Source organism: Chaetodon auriga, chromosome 2 (genome assembly GCF_051107435.1).
Source record: "Chaetodon auriga isolate fChaAug3 chromosome 2, fChaAug3.hap1, whole genome shotgun sequence".
NCBI lineage: Eukaryota > Metazoa > Chordata > Actinopteri > Chaetodontiformes > Chaetodontidae > Chaetodon > Chaetodon auriga.
Genome location: NC_135075.1, coordinates 22,741,188 through 22,763,178, shown reverse-complemented (window position 1 = coordinate 22,763,178; position 21,991 = coordinate 22,741,188). Strand labels below are relative to the sequence as shown.

At 42.4% G+C, this 21,991-nt stretch overlaps 2 protein-coding genes across 2 annotated transcripts; both read right to left on the bottom strand.

Annotated features, from left to right (window-relative positions):
• Positions 1-328: 328 nt before the first annotated feature.
• gpd1b (glycerol-3-phosphate dehydrogenase 1b) lies at positions 329-4,907 on the bottom strand. Its single transcript, XM_076747745.1, has 8 exons — positions 4,821-4,907; positions 3,213-3,390; positions 2,983-3,123; positions 2,654-2,792; positions 2,274-2,386; positions 1,763-1,999; positions 1,552-1,658; positions 329-979 (listed from the first exon to the last, which is right to left on the bottom strand). Exons 1-8 carry the CDS (start codon positions 4,865-4,867, stop codon positions 883-885), a joined length of 1,059 nt encoding a protein of 352 aa, XP_076603860.1. The 5' UTR covers positions 4,868-4,907; the 3' UTR covers positions 329-882.
• An 847-nt stretch (positions 4,908-5,754) lies between these two features.
• On the bottom strand, positions 5,755-21,453 carry smarcd1 (SWI/SNF related BAF chromatin remodeling complex subunit D1). Its single transcript, XM_076741337.1, has 13 exons — positions 21,219-21,453; positions 17,647-17,822; positions 16,651-16,693; positions 15,362-15,484; positions 14,721-14,843; positions 14,460-14,576; positions 13,365-13,466; positions 13,077-13,238; positions 12,050-12,147; positions 11,750-11,885; positions 8,917-9,039; positions 8,117-8,218; positions 5,755-7,355 (listed from the first exon to the last, which is right to left on the bottom strand). Exons 1-13 carry the CDS (start codon positions 21,402-21,404, stop codon positions 7,302-7,304), a joined length of 1,545 nt encoding a protein of 514 aa, XP_076597452.1. The 5' UTR covers positions 21,405-21,453; the 3' UTR covers positions 5,755-7,301.
• Positions 21,454-21,991: the final 538 nt, after the last annotated feature.

Here is a 21,991-nt window from a genome sequence, read left to right as displayed (position 1 = left end):
GGATATGTTAGTGGTTTCCTGCATTTTAATAGGATGTAGGAAGAGATTCCATCTTCAGAGATGTTTGTGAACTAATCAAAATAATACAAAAAAAGAAAAATAAAGATTTTTAATGCTGCCGTTGCCATACCAAACAACACAACCATCACTTAGGATGACATGCGCTTAAAGACAGGTGTAAGTACATGCTGCAGAAAATGCTAAAGGTGAAGAGTTTAGAGTGGCAGACTGAGCGAGCTCAGGTCAGATTACAGCGAGGCTGGAGGGTGTATACCAGTGTATCCTGCAGGCAGCTACCAGCAAGATAAAGAGAAAACATTCAAACGTGCACAATGAGTTCAATAATTTATTCCAAAATAGATCTTGTTCGGCAATTTTGGCAACATCTTAAGAAGTCCAGAAGAACAACAGCACAGTGGGAGTGGGGACTGTTGTGTGTTCAGAGCTTTGTTTAACACTGGAAAATATATGTCAGTAAAAAGGCAAGTTAAGGCACCTTTAACCTAGAAATGATGCAACATTTCATAACAGTCAGGCCGGGGTTTGTGTATTATGTGAGGCAGAGTAATTTAAAGTCTTTAAACTTTTAAGACTTGGTAGATTTATGCAACAGTTTGTGACATTTATGTTTACAATCAGTAAAAACTGCAGTTAACATCGGCCATGTAACAGAAGCAGGTCAACACAGCCGCTCAGGTAAAAATGGCAACTCCTTTTTTTTCTCTTCTGTTTGGCATTCAAACATGAAAGTAGTCAAGATTAGGCACAGTTTTCCCCTAACAGCCCCTGTCCCCCCGCCCCCCCCCCCCTCATAATCACCTGGGTTATACAGCAGTTCTAGTGTAAAAGTCCTTTCCCAGCATCCACCCATTCATCAGTCCTTCACATGTGCTCTGGGTGTTTCTGCAAACATTTGATGAACTCTGAGACTGGGTGGCTGTTGAAGCAGATCTGGTAGACAGCAGTGAAGAGAGGAAACCTGGAAGGGCAACAGAATGATTTAAGAATTATGCAGATGATTTCAGGAATAGTTTGACATGTTGGGAAATAGGCTCATTCACTTGCTGGCTGAGAGTTAGATGAAAAGATCGCTGCTTACTCTGCTGCCTGTACAATATGAAGCTCCAGCAGCTGGTTAGCTTAGCATTACAGGGGTAAAAGCTAGCTTGGCTTTGTCAAAAGGTAACAAAATCCACCTATCAGCACTTCTAAAGCTCACGAATGAACAAATTATATCTTGTTCGCTCACAGCGACGACAAGACTCCAGGAAGTTACTGTGTTTGGTGAAGACATAATCCAGCACGTAACTTTTAGACTTTTACATGTTATTTAGTGAGTTTTACAGATGCTACTAGGCAGGTTTTGTTACCTTTGTGCAGAACAACCTGTTTTCAGTCTTTGTGCTAAGCTAAGCTAACTGGCTGCCATGCTGTAACCTCATATTCATCGCAACGTTACAGACGTGAGAGGGATCCCAATGTCCTCATGAATACCATGATAACTTTTGCATAATTATTAAGATCCTTTAAATAAATATGAGGCAAACTTACTTTTCCACCATGTTTTTCTGTTTCAAGATTTGGTGCACCTCAGTTGCAGTCGCCGGACCTTGAAGCTTCTGGCCGTTCAGCAGCTCGTTCTCTAACTGCTCAATGGTCTGAAACAGAGAGATATTGGGTGTCGTTTTGTTGTTTCACTATCACAGATTTCATAAGATGAAGGTGACAGAGAAACACAGCGGGGCACAATATCTGTTCCTACTTTGCCTGTTTTGGCGAAAGCTTCGCCGATCTTGCGGTTGCGTCCACCGTAGCAGGTCGTGATGAGGTCAGCGATGCCGCAGCTCTCCAGGAAAGTGGCGGCAGAGACGGGGCAGTCTGTGCAGAAGACCTTGGCGAAGGCGATCATCTCCATCAGGCCGAGGCGAATCACCGCTGCTTTGGTGTTGTCACCAAATCCAAGGCCATCGCAGAAACCTGCTCCCACCGCCACAATGTTCTGCAGCAACAATAAAGAGGAGATGCTGCTGTGACTGTAGGGCACTTTTCAAAGGTTAGGGTTTGCACTAATGTAACATTGTGCTGAACCCTGAAGTCTTTCTATTAAACATGCAATTTTAAAGTTTGACATATTTTTCTCCACGGCGACTTTTTCCATAACGGCGTATGTTTGAAGAGTCTATGTGCAGACATGACATTGACATTTCTGCCAGTGCTCAGGTGGTTGTGAAAATCAAGAGGACAAGTTTGTGTGAAGGAGGAGAAAAGCCGACCTTGAGCGCTCCGCAGATCTCCACAACATCGGACTCCTCGACCACGGTCACGCGGAAGTTGTCGGTCTGCATCAGCTCCTTCAGTATGGGCCCGTGAGCCTTGTCTTTGCACCCTGTGTCCAACAACGACAAATAAATCAGTATCAGCTTACATAGTACAGACTGTATCAAACAGTAAATATGCATCTCTTGAACTAGACCGAACAATTAACACTGTCAAACCTTTTCAAAATAATATTTAAATTTCAGGAAGCTCTGTGCTAAATAATAAGGTTTTAGCTCAAAATACACCAAAGTGGCTCAAAAAGATGTGTATACATGTGTTCACAGGGCTTAAGCATTTAAATGAAACTTGTCAAAAGTCCATCTGTCCTCCATACCGATGGTTGTCTCACAGAACTTCTCCTCAGCGACCTCGTTGGCGATGTTTGCTCCCATGAGTACCGTCATGGTGATGCCCAGTTTCCCTCGGATGACCTCTGAGATCAGCTTCAGACCCTCTGGACCTGCATCGACACCCTAGAGCACGCCGACAACCACAAAACCATCTAAATCTGTGAGCATACTTCCTGTTCTTAAGCTTCGTTGGAGGGAGCCTCAGAACAAGAACTTCACTGTAATCGACTGCTTCGCTGTGATTGTTGAGCATATGACAAATAAAGAACTCGAACTCGGAAACAAAGACGGCTGAAGATAAGACGAACGTCACCTTGATGAGAGACATTCCTATGGCGTCCTTCTTGATGTGGTCTTTAATGGTGTCGCACACTCTCACGATGAACTGGTGAGGGACCACAAAGATCAGGATGTCAGCTCCCTTCACAGACTCGGCCAAGTCTGGAACGGCCAACTGAAGGAGAGAAAGGAAATGTGGTGAAACATCAGAGAAAATACAGCGTATGGCTTTTACTGGTCATCAGAGAGTGTTTCCATGCTCACCACATTGGGGGGCAGCTTGTGACCGGGCAGATATTTCACATTTTCATGGTCTGTGTTGATGATTTCTGTGAGTTTGCGGCCGTCCACCATCTCCTCGAACACCCACATGTTCACTGTTTTCTCAAACTTGTCAGACTTGGCTGCGTTGGCACCCACAATCTTGGCAATGGCAGAGCCCCTGTGGACATGGAGCCACACAGTGTCAGAGTGAAATGTTTTTTTTTCTCTTATATATAAATTATACATGGAGTTCAGTGACTTTCGTAATGGGCTGTGGGGGATTGTCAGTTCTGATTTGGTGCCTCAGTGATATTAGAAGTAAAAAATGATCAAAAAGTTGTCATATGTCCACTGACTGTTTATTTATTTTGTATTTTTACGTAAGCAAATGTTTTTTGAATCTACTATTACCATATTAAAGGGCTTGTGCGCTGTCCACCGCTTAATGTGCAGCAGTGTGCAAGAAAAACTTTTGAAATATAAAAAGAAATATAAAAGTTCACATATTTCATGACTAATTGTGAAATTAATTTAAAAATATATTGTTTTTTACTAATATTTAAACACTAAACAACCCTTACAGTGAACAGATATCACAATGACCTGTGACCTTCATTAGTCTGGACTGCGGTGATGAAATCGAGCGTCACATGACTTGCATACCTTTACAGACAAGAATAACACTACAGGTGAAAAGTGAGAAGACCATTGTTTTGGCATGAGGAGAGCCAGATTATCTCGATGTTGAATATCAACATCACATGAACTACACGCTGTGAGAAATCCCCTTTTAAGGCCATATTGGCATTTATCAATTAGACTTCTGATCTCAGTCAACGAATCTAAGAACATTCAAATTTTGAAGTACTTGTACTTCATATAGAAGACATGTAACCTGTTTAGAAATGCTTAATTATTAAAGATTAAAATACTCAAACATGTACGACTTAGCTAAAATCACTTCTTCAACAGCTGCTCCATTACAATACTGCTCACATGTTACTGCATCAATAATAATAATGGTTACGTTCATATACACTGACAAAGGCCACTCTGCTACACAATGAGTACTTTTACTTCTAGTACTTAAGTTACATGTGGATCTTAATAACACTCATCCCACTTTTTCATAAGTACACTTTGTATTCTGACATTGTGGCACTGCTGCTTTAACTTATGTTGTCCCACCACTGACCCATCGAAATGTCATGCAGGCTGAGGGACATCAACACCACACCAAGGCTGATTCAGCACAAACATTGCTGCAGAACAGTCACCAGGAGCTGCTTCTTTAATAAAGATTTCGGAGCGTCGAGGCGTCAAAGGTCATGATAAACTCTGACTGTGCCAGTCTCTGAAGACCTCCACTCTGCAGGGGGAGTTTATTAAACTCATGAATTATTTATCTGCTGTAAACCAAGGGGCAAAGTTGCCTTCTTTCTCCCAAGTTTGACAACTTTTAGACAGCAGCCGCACACTTCACTGTGTGAAATGTGGTGCAGAGAGCGCAAAGTCACCATTGCGCACCGCTGACAGAGCCGCTGTTCAAACGTTACGCTGAAGGACAACCAAAAGTTCATTTAAACACGCTGAACTCCCCTCACTCACCAGTTACCAGAGCCGACCACACAGATTTTCTTCGGCGCTGCCATCATGTGTTTGACCTTCCAGGCGGAGCTGCTGCCGGTGAGAAGACGCGCTGAAGCCCGGACAAAAGGTATTTATACCGGACACGCTGCGGCGCAGATACGCCCTCTCCTGCTGGTTGGCCCGCGCGGCCGCCTCTCAAGGACACACACACACACACACACACACACACACACACACACACACACACACACACACACACACACACACACACACCACTGAAGCAATACGATAATTTTTGACTAAATTGGGAAACTGTGTTCGTGCCTCCTCTAAGTTCAGAGCTTTATTATAGGAAATAAATAGAAATTCTGCTCCATCAAACACACGATCAACTAAAGCTGAAATGAATAATCGATTGACAGTTAGTCTGCTCCATTAATCAAACACACGGCAAACATTTTCTGCTCAGGTGGGAAATTCACTGGTGGAAAGTTACTAAGTGCATTTATTGACGATATGTGTATTTTACTTTAGTTTTTCCATTTCATGATACTTTATACTTAACAAAAACTACATTCCCCTCTGAAATGTTCTTTTAACTCCATTACATTAGCCCGTACTCACTAACAGCCTCACCAACCCCCAGATTTATCCGATGCCTCTTAAGAGGGTCTACCCCTGAGGTTTGGAAACACTGAGCTGAACTGTTGTTAAACTACTAATAAACTATAACTCCACCTCGAGCTACAGTAAAATGCTGCTAATGCAACGACGCAGCTTTGACGTTTGAAACTTTAATGGGCTGACTGGGTCAAATAATCTCCAGATAAATCAATAATGAAAATAATGGTTAGCTGCAGCCAATTATTACCCGTACAGGAAAACTCCAGCAGTTTTTCATGACCTGAAGGTAAAACAAAAACCAGTGGCAGACACAAACTCCCACAAACAGCTACATTTTACATATCCTTTATTATAACATAATAAGAACATACAGAAAAATAGGTTTGGTCCATGAAAAAAGTCTGCAGATTCAAATAATACTACAGTGTTGTTTGATACCCCCGAGGTTCCCACCATTTGTTCCAAATCACGTACCCGCCCAAACCCACGTTAGTGTATTCTTGGAATTCAGTAATGAAATGTACACACACAAAAGTTTCAGCAAGGACACTCATCTTTACCTTCAACAGGGAAACAACCATTAAACTCGACAGGTGTCAGGTCTTCAGCCAGGGTACGAAGAAGCTACGACTCTTTAAATCTGCTTGGCCAGACGTGTGACTGAGCTTGTTCAAGTGTTTATGGCTTCTCTGCACATAATTAAAACACACAAAACTAAAAGCGAGAAGGTCGGACTTCTCCCAGCTCGCAGGCGACGTGGATGCTGTGGAACCTTTAGTCGTGCAGAACCGGGGATCGTCTAACGTGACTGCCGTCTCTATGCCGTGGAGAGCTAAACCAACGTGCTCTGACAACGCGGGCCCATTAATAATATAAATACTGGTTCAACTATCTGAGCATAGACAAAGGGTTAAGAAAAACATCTGTCGGAATAAGCGATACAGCTTTACTTCACATCCATCTTCAGTTTTTTCTGCTCAGTATTTACAAAACTATATAGACTAGAGGTACTCATACTAGCTACTTCCTTGATAATCTGTACTAGCTAACAAGACAAGTACTGATATAATACACATTTTTAAAACAAAGATCATTGATAATAAGAAAGAAAAGAAAGGAAAATTAACTTGTACAAAAGATGTATATTCTGCCACTACTGAGCTCTTAAACATCTCTCGCACAACAGACCGTGGCACGAACCGTCAAAAATAACCAACGAGAATTTAAGACAAAGTGACACACGGACAGCCAATGTGCAGCAAAGCAGCCTGATCGATTACAAAAACAATCAATATCTAACTGAACGGGCAAGCGTACGGAGGCCGGGTGAGGAGTGTAAAATGCAAATTTACTTTCCAAAGAGGGGAACAAAGAGCCGAGGCAGAATCAACACATTCCAGCTGATTCAAGATATTTTTAGATTCAGGGACAAAACACATTAGAAGTTGCCAGGCACAATCTGCCCTCTGCTTTTCATTTGTGTACAATCTGCACTTTTGTGTGGGCACAACGTATCAAAAGGAAAGGAATGCTTGCAGGTAAGGCTTAGACATGCAAGAGAAAACACACTGTGCTCAAGGAGCTCTGCTGTGAGGAGGAAAAAAAAAAAAAAACATACAGAAAATTGGAAGGAGCAACCAAAACTGCAGGAGCAGTGGAGCTGCAGGGTGAACGAAAAGGAAAGGACAGCCTATATAACGGTAAAGCCATCTAGTATCTATGTCTCTCTAAGTTTGTCAGTAAACTGTGAGAAATTCACTTTGAACATCCCACACACACGCACACACACACGCACACACACACACACACACACATTAGTCGTCTTCTCTGACAGCACAGCATGTCTCCTTATTTGCCGCCTGTGGACACATCTCTCTAGGTGTTCCTGATGCCGAGCGCCTGCTCCAGCTCCTGTCGCCTCTGCTGGACCTGAAAGACATTGTCACACGGAACAGATTTAATCACCAGAAAACAAACAAAGCGTCAACAACGGGCGCGATAACAACAACAGTTAAGAACAACGGGACTTTGAGTCTACCGCCAAGTCAGCAGCACACGAGCGTGCTCACGACGACACCGCTAACACGCTGATGGAGAGACGAGTTTACTGTGTTCGCTGTCTTAGATTAGCATGTTAGCATGCTAACGTGTAGCGCTGAAACAAATCCATTGATCGCTATTCTGGTAACTGATTAATTATAGTATTCATTTCTCAAGCACAATCACAAAAGGTTCTTTGACTGCAGGATTTTCTGCTTTTCTTTGTAGTCTATGGTCAGAAACAATAAGCAGTTACATCATCTCAGGCTCTGAAAGAAACAGATATTTATAGCTAAAAATATCCAAAACAAAAACGTGATCAATTAAGAAAATAATCAAGCAAATTTAAGTAATTTTTTTCAGTCACAGCAGCAGACGTGATATGAAAATATCTGCCAAACCGTCCCACAGCTGTTGAGACTTTTGACTCAAAACCACAAATGTCAACCACATGGTGGCACTAGAGGAAACGGCAGTAGATTATCAATGTCAATCAGGTTTATCCTCTGGGAAGTATGAATGTCTGTGCTAAATTTTATGGCATCACACAGTTGTTGAATCAATCAATTTCGGGGCAATGCTGGCAGCTCGGCGAAAAACAATGCAGACTCAACACAGGAGTTTGGATGAGTCGAGGAAAACCGGATTACCTTGGAGTAGAAGTAACGACAGACGGCCTCCTGAGCCCACGGCTGGTAGTAAAACTCTGCTCTCCGCTCTTCTTCTGGGTTTCCTACCACATCTGTCATGGTCTGCAAACGGAGAAAGACACAATTAGACATGACACGACTTCGTCCCACAGCTGAGAAATTAAAGAGGGTCCTGTGAGGATAAGCAACATCTATCAGAGCGGCCGAATCAAACGCTGACTGCAGCTATGACAAACATACTGTCACAGGGTTTTTTTTCCTTTTGGATAAGGCTGACTGGGTTACTGCTGTGGAAGCAGCCAGCGAGCTTTGGACTGAAGTCATTCAATTTCACAGAGATTCGGCTGAACAAACACTGCAGGTGGTTGACAGCTGGTCAGCAGTTAATCGGCTCATGGTCAGAGGGGAGGCGTGCGTGCACCCAGTCAGACATGTTATTAAATGTTTCACGCTCTATTTTGACTCTGCCCTCCTGAGTCACACCTGAGTGAGCAGCACACGCCTTTGTGTTTTCAGACAGCGTGATGTCCACGAACTTATGTAATGAAGTCCTCTCCCGGTTGAACCCTGGACTGAAACTCTACCTCAAGGAATTTGCTCAAGTTGAAAATTACTTAAATATTGCATATTTCAAGGCACACAAAACAAAACTTCCAGGGGTGCTCGGCATATTGACAATAGCTGTGATACACTGCATAACTGTTTTACGGTGGATTTTTTTGGTTTTCAGACAGAAGCAACATGGTATCTGTGGTGATTAAGACAGAGATTCAGTGTGAGGTCATGACGGACAGACTCACCTTGAGGTCTCTGCACTGGGACTGCAGCCAGTCGTTGATAAAGCCCTGAGGATCTCTGGCAAAACTCAACATGAACTCTCTCTGGGTCTTCAGCTGGTTGATGGTCTCAATGGTTTCATGGATCTGAGGATTACACAGAAAACAGAGGGGTCGTCAATTTAGAGTAATTAATTAGATGTTAATTAAATGTGATTAATCTCACTGACACAGACAAAGTGAAAACAGGTTTTTCCTTCATAGCCAGGCAGCAACTGTCGCATCAGTACACATTTCTCATCTACACACGTCTTGTTAAGACATTTGACCCGATCAAGAAACCAACTCAGAGATGTCAAAAAACAGGAGCATTTAGAGGCGATTTCAGCGTTCCGCCACCAACAAAGAAACATCAAACCGAACGCAAGCAGAAGAACAGAATTTTCTCTGAGTGGCTCCATGATGTGTCATGGCTTGATGCTAACAATGACTGCACTGAAATGTGGGGAAACATGTTGTCTGCATCCACATCCAGCAGACAAAACAGGTGTGTTTCATACAGGCTGAAACTCAGTTTACTCATCCATTGTTTAGTAAACACCAAAAGAGTACACAGAGGATACAGATGTGACTCAAGCTATTGCTAACAAACAAGCTAGCCAAGCTCACTCGCTAAATGGCAAAACAAGTTGAAGAAGGACAGCAATTTCAAATGGATTTTATTGGGGTTAATATGCAACGAACCAATACAAAATAGGGAGAAATTTTTGATGGTTTTCAAAATCATTAACAAAACAAAAACCTGGAAAGTGTTGAGTGCATACGTATTCACCCTCTTTGCTGTAATCCCCTAACTAAGATCAGGTGTAACTCCTTTCATCCAGAAGTCACATGATCAGCTGAATAGAGTCCTGCTGTGCGCAATTTAATCTCAATCTAAATACACCTGCTCCATGAAGGCCTTAGAGTTTGTTAGAGAACATTACTAAACAAACAGTGTCATGAAGAGCAAGGAGTTCATCAAGCAGGTCAGGGATGAAGTTGTCAAAGAGGGAAAGATCCACAGCTCACGGCAGAGAAGCTGCCCACAGGACAACTAACTACATAACTTTATGGAAGAGTGTCGAGAAGGAAAGCTCAACGTCAGCCACATGAAATCCTGTGGTGGCAGCCTCTTGCTGCAGGGATGCTTTTCATCACAGGTACTGGGAACTAACCGGGACTGAGGGCAAGATGGATGGAGCCAAATACAAAAACTTCTGTAAAAGTCTGTAAGAGACTTGAGACAGGGACAGAGGTCCCCCTTCCAGCAGGACAATGACCCGAAGCGTACAGCCAGAGATGCACTGAAGCGGTTTAAGGCAAAGGATGTTAATGTCTTATAATGGTTAAAGTCAAAGCTCAGGGCAAGATGTGGAAAAGCTGAAGGCAGGTGAACACTTATGCACAACGCTGCATTTCTTAGATCAGGGGTTCCCATCGCTTCACCCCCCCCCCATTGTTTAGTCAGACATCCACCATTTCTGACTGCTACGTACCTGGAAAGCTTGACAGAAACTATGTTGTATTACTACAACAGCCCATTGTGAGCTATTCTTACAAGTCTGTCTCGTGTGTTGAGATACACAAAGCAGCAATGGTTTCCACTGATCTACAGGTGGTGGTAACGCTGAAGGAAACTTGGCAACCGACAAAGGCAGGCAAGAGGAAGACTGCTCTCAAGTAAACATAAACGTAAAAAAGGCTTAAAAATGTGAAAAGAAATAGTGTCTGCAAGTGTTTTATGAGGAACGAGATGCATACAACAGGTCACGATCAGGGTCAGACCCAAAGATGTAGTGCTATGCTGTGTGAAACAGGGTGGATGGAGGATCAGGACCAGCCCTGAACTGGCCTCATGTGGTTGGATTGCTTGACCAATGTCTCATGACACAGGGACACTGTGGGTCATTGTGTCTGAGGTAAAACAGTCAGCTGTTGGAATACGTGGGTTAAACACAGGTACCATGTATAAAATGGGTACAATAGGAAAGCCTGTTCAGTCCCGGTTTACATGATCCGCTGGTCTCTGGAGTTTTAAAGACAGAAAAATAAGAGAGGCTCTCCTTCAAAATGTCTCTGATATCAGGCCGGCAGGAACCGGGTGTATATCAGTAATCGTCACCAAGCCGAAAAAACAGCCACAAAACAAATGGCGCCTATAAACTATAAACAAGCTCTCTCTATTTACATTGTTTACTGGTCTCAGAACAAAGACGACACAGGAGGACGTCTTCTAGGCGAATGGCTCCGTGTCTTATCAATGTGATTACAGCCATCGCAGCCACGGTAATGGCTGCTTGCAGGAGGTCAAGAAGACCTGACTGACCTCAAAACTGGTTAGAAATTAGGCTGTAATTCACAGGCAACAATTTGGGAGAGCAGATATGTGTGAAATTGGCCTCAGCGGGCTCACAAAAATGCAAAAAATAAATCCGTACGGTGGCTCAATGACACACAGGGTTCAATGAAAAAACTTCCTATTCACATTGCATTTAAATTCAGCATGCTTGAAATGACCTTAACACGGCATGTGTAGGTTTTCATAAAGAATTAAGAGCCTTTCAAAGCAGTTAACTGAAAAAATATACTTCCTCTCTTTGTGTGACATTTGTTGGAGTGCAAGTTGTTCTTCAGTCTGAGGAATTTAGTAATTTAATAGATCAAAACCCAACAAAAAATAGCACAGAAACACTGCAGGAAACAGGAAAAACAACTCCCTTTCATTGCACAGGCGAGGGACAGGTCTGCCTGAAACTCTCCGGCACAAAAAAAAAAGAAGAAAAACAGCAGGTGGATGTTGGGCCAAGGTCTGTACCTTATTGTCCAGCCCTGCTATTTCTTGCTGACTGGCTGTGGAGAGCAGGAAGGAGTTCATCTGGGTCTTCAGTGTGTCATCCACCTCCACATCAATGTCATAGCAAGCAGTCTTCTTTTGGTCATTAGGGTCCACACTATAAAAAACACAGTGCATTTAGATTTAGATGAAGGTGGAGGTGGATACATCAGCAACAGGTGACGAAACTAGCTGAAAATCTATCACTGACCATAAATTAAGACCAGAAAAGCAAAACTTTTGTCACAGAGGGGACCTCATGCATCATTGTAATGACGTTACCTGATCACATGGTTGATGATGATGGGCTCTGGGGGCATCAGGAGTGCATGCAAGCGCTGTGGGATCTCAGAGAACTTCATTCGCTGAGTCTCAAAGATCTGGAAATGAAACCGACACACTGAATGCAGCAAACACCATTTGGACAGGTGGCCAGATAAAATAAAAGCAGCCTTTGAGCCTTGTTAAGTTTTAGCTGGACATGGACATTAATCAACATCTGTATAATATTAGTGTGTGAGATTTAGTAAAAAGGCTCAGTTTCATGAGCAGCCCGAAGCCCAAAACACAGGCGCAAAACAAATGGCGCCTATAAACTATAAACAAGCTCTATTTTCATCGTTTACTGGTCTCAGAACAAAGACGACACAGAAGGATGTCTTCTAGGCAAATGGCTCCGTGCAGTAAGATTTATATGCACAGCAGAGTGCACTGAAATTACTTATAAATGACTAACAAGTGACCTTAGCTGCAGCTAACTACTTGCCGTGGCAATCATGTTTTTGCCCTGCAGCTCAGCCTTTAACGCATCATATGATTTATTTAATGTTTATCTTTATAGAGACTACAGATATGCTATAATCCACTCTGTCTTCTTCTATGTGTTGTCCTTGGTTTCTCTGCTACCAGAACGTGGCGTACTACCATGTTACAAAGCATTGTTTTAGTTAAAAGAAACTAGGCAGCAAATTTATCTCATAGGTTAATTTTGCATTCTCACTCTTCTGTTTATCTTGGCGCAGTGGAGGAAAATGCACTTGGGAAACCCGTCAGTGACCCAGACACAGCGCGAGTCTCCATACAAGGACAGAGGGAGTAGTAGAGCGACGGGCTGTTCAACATCAAGAGCAGGAATTAACCAGGAGAAGCGTGTGGCTGTCGGCCGCTCGGGCTTCATGTACCAGCACCAGCTTGTATTCGTTAGATTTAAAGAATGGAGAAGCTTCCTTTGACGTATTTTATGGAGACAAAATGTATCCCTGAATGAAAATCTTAAAGGTCTATTAGCTTACAAACAGAGGCCACCCACCTGCTGCAGGTATTTGTCACAGTTGATGAACTCTCGCTCATGAGGGTCTTGGAGTTTGTGGGTCTTGACGTACTGCCACAGGGCCTGAATGATGACTGGTCTGGTCTGGGTGTGGATACCCAGCATACGGGCCAGCCGGGGGTCCAGCTTGAACTGAGGGGGCTGGATTGAAGCAAAGTAATTCTGCTATTAGCCACACACATACAGACTGAACGAACAAATTTTTGAAGAGCACTTGAGGCAACGTTAACATTGAACTAAGAGGTGGGTAATCCCCCGAGCATTCACCTGATAGTCGAGCATGAGCAGGACGGTGCAGCGAACACCCACATCACCAGGCCTCTTCACCTGGAAACCATCAGTCTCCTGGGTGGTGGCGGTCCTGTGCCACTAAAACAACATACAGGACATATTAATAACCCCGGACTATTTACTGATTCAACTATAAACTGATACTCTTCATTTGCAAGGACACACTGTCAACAGCAGCACCTATTTCCTTTAAAGTAAATGTAATAAAAATACTGTTTGCCTCATCATAAAATCAGCTAATCTTATTTACAACCCCAATTCCAGAAGAGTTTGGATGCTGTGTCAAACATCACAGTGTGATCATCTGTTAATCCTTTTTAAAATGTATTCAACTGAAAACAGCAGAAAGACAATATACTACATCTAACCACTGACTTCTGAATTTGATGCAGCAACACGTTTCAAACAAGTTGGGACAGGAGCAACTGAAGTCTGGGAAAGATGTGGAATGCTCCAAAAACACCTGTTTGGAACATTCCACAGGTAAACAGGTTGATTGGTAACAGGTGAGAGTATCATGATTGGGTATGAAAGGGGCATCCTGGAAAGGCTCAGTCGTTCACAAGCGAGGATGCATCGAGGGTCACCACTTTGTGAACACATGATTGTATAATGGATATTAATACATGAGCTCATTAATCACGGCTTGTTGGGAAATGATTGCATTCTGTTTCTATTTTACACAGCATCCCAACTTTTTTGGAATCAAATGAGTCAAAAACAACGGTATTATGTCTATTAAAAACACAAAACAACCACAGGAAAGAGGCGAAAAACAGACACAACAAACATTTAGAGCTGAAGCAATTAGTTGATTTAGTTGGGAGACAAAAAAAGTTTGAATAAATGGGAAGATGTCGCCTTGGAAAGTATAACAGGCTGAACTAAGAGGACAAACTGCTGATTAATTGAGAAAATAATCATCAGACAAATCGATAATGAAAATAATGGTTAGCTGCAACCCTGAATTTAATAGCAAGACTTTAAAGCAGAAAAAAACAAAACAGCTAATCCGGGTAAACATCTGCTGGTGTACACATTCAGATACATAAAATAAAATAATTATCTTACCTCTACAAGGTGATTATCTGGACCGTACAGGTCCTTGTCCAACTCGATCACCAGAGACTTGAAAAAAGAGGAGAACTTCCTCTTCTGCTTGGTGGCTTCATATTTGGACACGGCCGTCTGCAAAGCCAGTTTGACATTTATTGGAAATGTGTAAAACTGATATATGTGAAAAAGTTCAAAAGCGTAGTTAAATAAACTGCATGCACAGAAAACATTCGGATTTTACAATATTAAACCAGTGTGTTTCGTCAAGAAGCTTACATCTTCCAGCAGGCGCCCCTCAACACGCAGCTCCCATGATGCAACGGTGCCTTCTCCATCCTCGGCATCTGGCTTTGCAGGGTTGAAGGTGTTTGATATGAAGATCCGCAGTTTTCTCTTTTGCTGGAAACAATCAAATGAAACTTCAAATTGACGTGCTATCATTCACTCAACGCCGACTTGACATCAGCACTGATAATCAGCGCAGGTGGACAAACTTTTCCAAACAGAACTGCTCCCTAAAATCCTGCGAGTCAAGTTCTGTTTCAATCGATAAAGTCAATTTAGATGGATAGAGATAGCTCCGCCGTGGCAGTCTGCAGCTACTTTTAACATTACATCAATTTGATGGCTTGCTGCATGCGGACGCTTGGAGGACAACAGCAATCAAACATCAGTCTGGCAGGTTGTTCTCCTTCAGTATGATCACACCTTTTAGTCCACTGCTACATGAAAACAGTCAATAATCAACATTTATGTTCTGTAAGAATGAAAACCAGCAATGTCAGTGCATTGAAAATCTGTGAGGTGCAACCTGGTTCGATGGCAAAAGGACCAAAAAAACCTGTGAATGTGCGAACTGGATTAACAAGCTTTACTGTTAAATGGTTCCAGGAGTGACGACTTTAGTTGAAACGCACCTTAATGGGCCTTTTGAGGGCCTCCTGAATATCCAGCCTCTTGCGCATGATGGTCTGGTCCAGCTTCCTCTCAAACGCCAGCAGATCCATGTAAGCCTGAGACTCCGGGACCAGTTCCCTGATCTGGGACACAACAAAAGACACTGGTGACTACTGGTCCAACAAGTACGACAGAGCACACTCTTCATTGACCACCATAGCACCATCGCTTTACGCTTCCAACGTGTGTCATGTTTCTCTGTGACGAGTATTTTAAGATGAGTACACTGTAAGGTCAGGAGATTGGACCAATATATCAGCTTTCACCGATTGGATAAGTACTACGTGATTTGTTTTTGGGCAATTTTCCTCATTTTATTTTGCTTATTTAACGGTCTGTGCGAAGCCAGCCGAGCTAACCCAGCAGCGCAAACAGGCCAGCGATGGCAGAGAGAGGCAGCGGGGGAAACAGTGTGCGGAGCCCGAATATTTCCACATCAAACTGAATTATTCATTTTGACCTAACAGAGCTGGTGATTGCTGGAAGAGTGGAAAGACTAACAAATACTGTTTTGGTGTGGTTTATTTGTTTCTGTTGGGTTGGAACGAAGTCTGTTTTACGACGAGTTAACGAGGCAATTAAGCTCGTCTCGGTTCAGTGAAAGAGAGAAATTCAGAAGGTGTACGGGTGTCTTTTTTTTTGTTCAATAAGGTTAAGGATCTTTCCTTTGGTGACATTTTGTGAGTTTAGTTTGTTTATTCATTAGACGGAAGCAGCGTAGAGATACGGAGGTTTCAGCTGTTGCATTGAATATCAGGTATTAAAGGCTTAAGGCAGAATAACAAAAGTCGGTTCAGCGGTGGATGCATCTGAGAGCTGGGATTCAAAAGACACTGAACAGCAAAACAGATCTAATGTGTTCAATTATAATGGAAAACTACCAAACTTTCTCCCATAACACCAATAACAACAACTGTCAGGATAATATGGACTGAGTACGCTTTGAAAGAAGTCCAAGAAAATTAACTTAACAAAGAGATAATGAGGGTTTTCTTTTGTGGTCCTGTTTGTCATGTTCTCAAGCTTCAATCCATCGTGGACACCACACCACGGAGTGAGGCTGCCTGAAAGGTTAAGACCGTCATCTCACAGGCTTATAGTCAATGCTCCCTCAAAGGTCCCATTGAAGACCAAACTTTCTTTGTTTTGAGCCACCTGAATTAACGTGGACAAGCAGACGTAATCTCTCCAACACAATTAGGAGCAGAATTAATGGATTTGCACAGACTGCCATTTGATTAACACTCACCCTCTGAGGTAGAATTTTATCAGCCATCTTCTTCTTCTTTGTGCTGTAAGAACAAATTAACAAAAACAAGATGAATGAGTGTTCGTCAGAGAGGAGCAATACTCCATTAGCATAACCACAATAATTCAGTCCCTGATATAAAGGGGGATCCAGATCGGGTCCTGAAACAAAGGCTGCCTTTCTTCTTAAAGTAGCAGTCAGTCTGGTACATGATGTCATTTAAACATCAATAATGGGGCTATTGATTATTCTGCAGATCGTTCTCCGACTAAATCTATTCATTGTTGTATTGGCTATAAGTGTTGAAAAAGGAAAGCCGTGACAGGCGTTTTGCACTAAGTCCAAGATAATGCATTTCAATAGCTTGTATTAACAAGACCCAAAGATATTTAATGTACAATTACATAGAGCCAAAAGCAGGAAATATGGAGACATTTGAGAAGCTGGAACCAGAGAACGTTTGACATTTTAGCTCAATAACAACTGAAATGAAAAATCAATTAAATTACAGTTAAATAACAGTCACAACTGTTTGTAACAAAAAAACAGACACGATCAATCAGAACTGTATCCACTTTTAGTTCTCTCTTCATCAAGCCGGAGCTTTTATTTTTTAAGTTTCAAGACATTTTCTGAGGCTGGTTTCCACTTCACATCTGTCCAGTAACAGTAACTGTAATGACATTTCTACAATAAAATAACTTTTCCCCCGTGAGAAAGGCTGCACAATTATGTCCCTTTCAATCAACAGGAGTGGACAGAAGCAGGATGGCGTGTCTGAGTGAGTGTGCAGCCCCAGGGTTGAAGTAACAAACCCATGCAGACCACTGATCACACTCAAAGCACTGCTTTAAATTCTTCATAGACTGACGGCCTAACACCTCCATTAGGGATGACTGTTAATGCAACAAAGCACAAAATTAAAGTTAAGCTCTAAATATTGATCTTCTGTTTGAAGCGAAGCAGCACTGCTGCTGCCCGAGGTGGAGGACTTACTGCTGGTTGCGGTTCTGCTGCTGCACCTGCTGAATCTGTTGGGGGGCGGGCCTCTTGCGAGACGGATCCATCACACCAGGCATCACAGGGCGAGACACCGGGCTATTGCCGTATCCTGGGGGACCCATGGCCGGTCCCTGCGGGGTCATACGGCTGGATGGAGGCATGCCCGGTCTCTGCATAGAGAACACATGAAAAAAGTTTTTTTTTTTTTAAATATAAAACTTCTGGAAAAAAGATTTTCTGGACATTAGTTCTCTATTTCACAAGTGGCTTCACAGCCCTCAAGTTCGGATTACACAGGTATTTGACCAAGTGCGCTGAGGTTTTGCAGATGTCAAACAGGATTCAGTGGTGACCATTTTCATCACCAAGTTTGTCCAGACTGCAAACTGTATGTTTCCTATTATTTTAGACACCAATGCATTGCATCTTGATTAATGTTTCACTGAATGAAGCACCACTGCGGCAACTAAGACAATGTTGAAAAACACCATTCAAAAAGAGAAAATCAACACATGTAGACAGTCCTAAAGAAAACAGAGGCAAACCAGTCACAGATGAGAAACACCCTGCAGGTGAAGTACTCAGCGAGCTAATTGTGGCCTTAAATCTGCAAATGAACAAATAAATAATGTCTGTATTCTACCTTTATTCTGTGGGTGAGTTGTTGCACATGTAAAATGTTGAAAATTAAATTAATAAACTGTATTTCCAAAGTCACGTGGATATGTATTATCAGATCTTTGGAACAGCTCGAGGATAGAGACAGATCAAAGTCAACTCTCCAACAACCTTTTCACATACAGCTATATGGTTATATTTGCTGTAAGACATAAAATTAAACAAATATCACACAGTTCAGTGCAGAAATGTCAATTTAAAACATCAGCAGCACATCTGATGTGAATGATTCATTCTAAACTACACAAATTTTGCATTAAGACATTTTCAAAGTAGAATACAAACTAATTGCTCATAATCAGCAGCACACAAGAGCTCTGCACTGTTTACATAAACAAAGCCTGCTTTTTACAGCTACACTTTGCATGCCGGCTCCTTCAAACAAGTTAATACAGAACAACTGCCGCTTCCAACTCACCAAGCCGTGCGCTAAGAACTCAAACAGGCGACTTCTTGTATCTAACTGCATGAGTGCAGGTGAGAACGAGAGGCAAATGACAAAATAACTGATAGCAGCTTTCCCTCCAGCAGCCAGTCCAACAAATGAGCAAAGCGCACTCTCTCCTCAGCCTGTGGTGGAGGGTGGAAGGGAGGAAGAGTGACGGACATGGACTTGTCAACAATACAGGCGAGTTGGATGCGCTCTGCCTTTTCAACACAGCGCAGTGTGGGCAGTAAGGGACTGCATGTTGATCATAAGTGCTCTTCACACTATACATCAGGATAACCTTGGTTTACCTGAGAACAACTGGAGATCTGCAGTATTCAGAGGATGAAGCCTCTCTGACTGTGCTGTGAAAGGCAGCTTGTGTGAGTGAAAGCAGTCAAGGACACAGGAGGGAAAAAAGCAACATCCTTTCACTGAACTAAGCTTCAGGTTGCCGGTAGCTAAGCAGCAATCACTACAATGGACGTGGATCAGTGATAAATGACTTAACATTTCTATCAAGATGAAAAATATAAAAGTGCCATTTTAAAAAAACAGCATATTAGTTTGAGATGCACTGATTATTCGATGCAATACACCGAACTACGGATCAGAATATTACAAAGTTGTAATCTCCTCGTATCTGCTAACAAATCTGCAAAATGACTTTTGTGAAAGCAGCAGCATGTTTGACAGGATAACAACAACAACAACCACTCAGGGCCATTTAACCATGTTAAGTAAAGCAAATATGGAAGGAGCACGTAGAGATTAAGAAGCATCTTCAGCATCACATATTTGGGTTTCACCCCAGTGAAATCAGTCACTACATGTTTTAAATACAGAGCTGAAACATTTGGCCGATTGACAGAAACACCAAAGAAAAACTATTTTGATTAACTATTAATTGTTTTTATTTCTCAAGCTAAGTTGCCTCATTACATCTTCTCTGCTATTAAAGCAAATATTTTCAGGTTTTGTGCCACTGGCTGGAGAAAAAACACAATCTGAAGGCGTAAAAGTCTGCATTAGCCCAAATTCACGTCATGTAGACATCAGTCAGAGATTAATATAGTTTAAAGATACACATAGCTTCTGTGAATCAGCAACTCTGCACATCTTTCAGTGTAAAACGTATTTCCAAATGAACCAACATTGTGCCTCCATATCATTTAACATGAACTGAAATTCAGCCGTATATCAACACTGTATCACACTGTGCATGAAAGACAACAAAGAAAAACAAAAGTTCACACTACAAATGGATGAACACTGAGTCCATGTTTTCACACTCGCTTTTCACCACACCACGGTGGAACTTTTGGCACACTGAGCCCACTGACCAAATGCTATTGAGCTACACAATGTAGTTTTATTTGAACTGAGGGTTTGAGGATTTATATGTATATGATGTGCTACACAGACTGTACTTAATAAGTAATATCTCCAAACTACTGTAAATCACACCAATGTTTCCAAGCTGGAAAGATGAAACTCCAGATTTTAGGTTGAAGAGACTCTTCAAAGTCTCGTGTTAAGAGCCTTAAACAATTTATAAGACTAGATTACTTGAATTGCAGATATAACAGATAATACATTCAACTCATGCATTTTTCAGCATTTTTCTAAATCTACAAAAAAAGATCTTGAGGTTGAGCCCTGCTCTTTGCATTTACCGCACATGTGGAATCTGAAAAGCTCAAATCAAGATTTCTGCTCTGTAACCATAAAAAAATCTTGGTCATGTTATTTAGTTGTGTAATACGTTTAGCATCCAGGTGACCGCAAGTTTACTAAATGCAGCCACTGTTGTTGCCTCTGCAGAGTAGAAAACACCAGCTGGCATGCATCATACAGAAAGCTGTAGTTATACACACACGGGGTGCCGTCTGGTCTTAGTTTTAGCCTCTCCTGTAATCATCGTTTTTACGAGACAAGTTGCAGTGATACAAACTGCAGCTTCGAGCAGTCTACTCATTCATAAGTGTACAATGCACGGTGACGCTGTGAGTGTTAAGCTAACTTTTGAATCCACTGAAAGCTTGAACTTTCTAAAGTACGACGGTCAGCTGTAAATACTGCCTTTGCCAAAGGGTTCAGAAACTACTCAAAGCTTTCCAAATAATATTTTAGCAAGCAAACAGGGAAACACAGTGAACAGCTAGCGACGTTAGCATGCTAAGCTAATTGGCTACCGTGACTAACTAGCTATCCTTAACGTTAGCGGGCGGGAGGGTTAGCAAATTCAAACAACGAGCAAACTCCGATAGTCACTCAAAGTGACCCGTGAAAACGTTTCTGGCGGATACGCACTTTTCGGCAGGCCTGCCAGCTACCGTGAGTTGTGGCCCGTGCCGGTGACTATGCTTCACATTAGCCACCAGTGACAATGCAGCGGTAAGAGGCTTTGTTCTAGCGGACTGGCTAACGCGTCAGCAGCAAAGATGGAGTGATATCTCACCGGGTACCCAGGCCCGGGCATCGGGGAGCGGTACATGTGGTTCTGCGCGGCCGACGACGGTCCCATCCTTCCAGAAGGAGTCCCGGGGCCCATTCCTGGTCCTGCGCCCGGTACCGGTGGTCCAGGTCCCATTGCTCCACCACCACCTCCCGTCGGTGCCGTCTGAAACCCCCCTCTGGCCGCCATCTCCTCTCTGAATGTCGCCGCCGGTGGAGGCACTGAGCTACCGCGAGAGCGAGAACGGAGTTTGGATGGTGTAGACAGTCCCCAGCGGCCCCTGCTGTACGTTGATGGTACTGCAGTGAAAATGTGACGAAGATCAATGAGTAGCTGGTCCTGGGTTACTGGAAGTCACATCTAAAGATCTCTAAAAACAAACTGTTACTAAATATAAAGCACAACACATAATCAAATTGATTAAAAAATTCTTAATCAAAAATCAGTTGTTGAATAAATCAATAAATTCATACACAGTCTCTTTACATACTTTTTACTGCTTTTTAATAAGCATGCTTGTATGTATACAGTATTACAGTTTGTACTCTGCTGCATGCACTTTATTTGAAGATGCTCAAATCTTTGGTCACACTCAATGCATGTTTTTGAAGTCAGTCTTGAAGTCAGTTTAACATCATGCAGATCCAGACAAAATGTAGGTCAAACATGACAAAAATACGAAATATAAAACATAGCATTGTAATCACTGCATAATGATTTCCACTAGTACAGATAAAGTAAAACAGATCACAAAATAAAATAGCCAAACACAAAAC

Coding starts and splice junctions, on each gene's coding strand:
- smarcd1 (XM_076741337.1), bottom strand. CDS start 21,404: ATGGCGGCCAGAGGGGGGTTTCAGACGGCACCGACGGGAGGTGGTGGT. Junction 14,844..15,361: donor CCCTCAAAAGGCCCATTAAG/GTGCGTTTCAAC, acceptor GATTGTTTCCAG/CAAAAGAGAAAACTGCGGAT. Junction 11,886..12,049: donor ATCATCAACCATGTGATCAG/GTAACGTCATTA, acceptor TGTTTTTTATAG/TGTGGACCCTAATGACCAAA.
- gpd1b (XM_076747745.1), bottom strand. CDS start 4,867: ATGATGGCAGCGCCGAAGAAAATCTGTGTGGTCGGCTCTGGTAACTG. Junction 3,391..4,820: donor GTGGTCGGCTCTGGTAACTG/GTGAGTGAGGGG, acceptor CCATGTCCACAG/GGGCTCTGCCATTGCCAAGA. Junction 2,000..2,273: donor AGATCTGCGGAGCGCTCAAG/GTCGGCTTTTCT, acceptor TTGTTGCTGCAG/AACATTGTGGCGGTGGGAGC.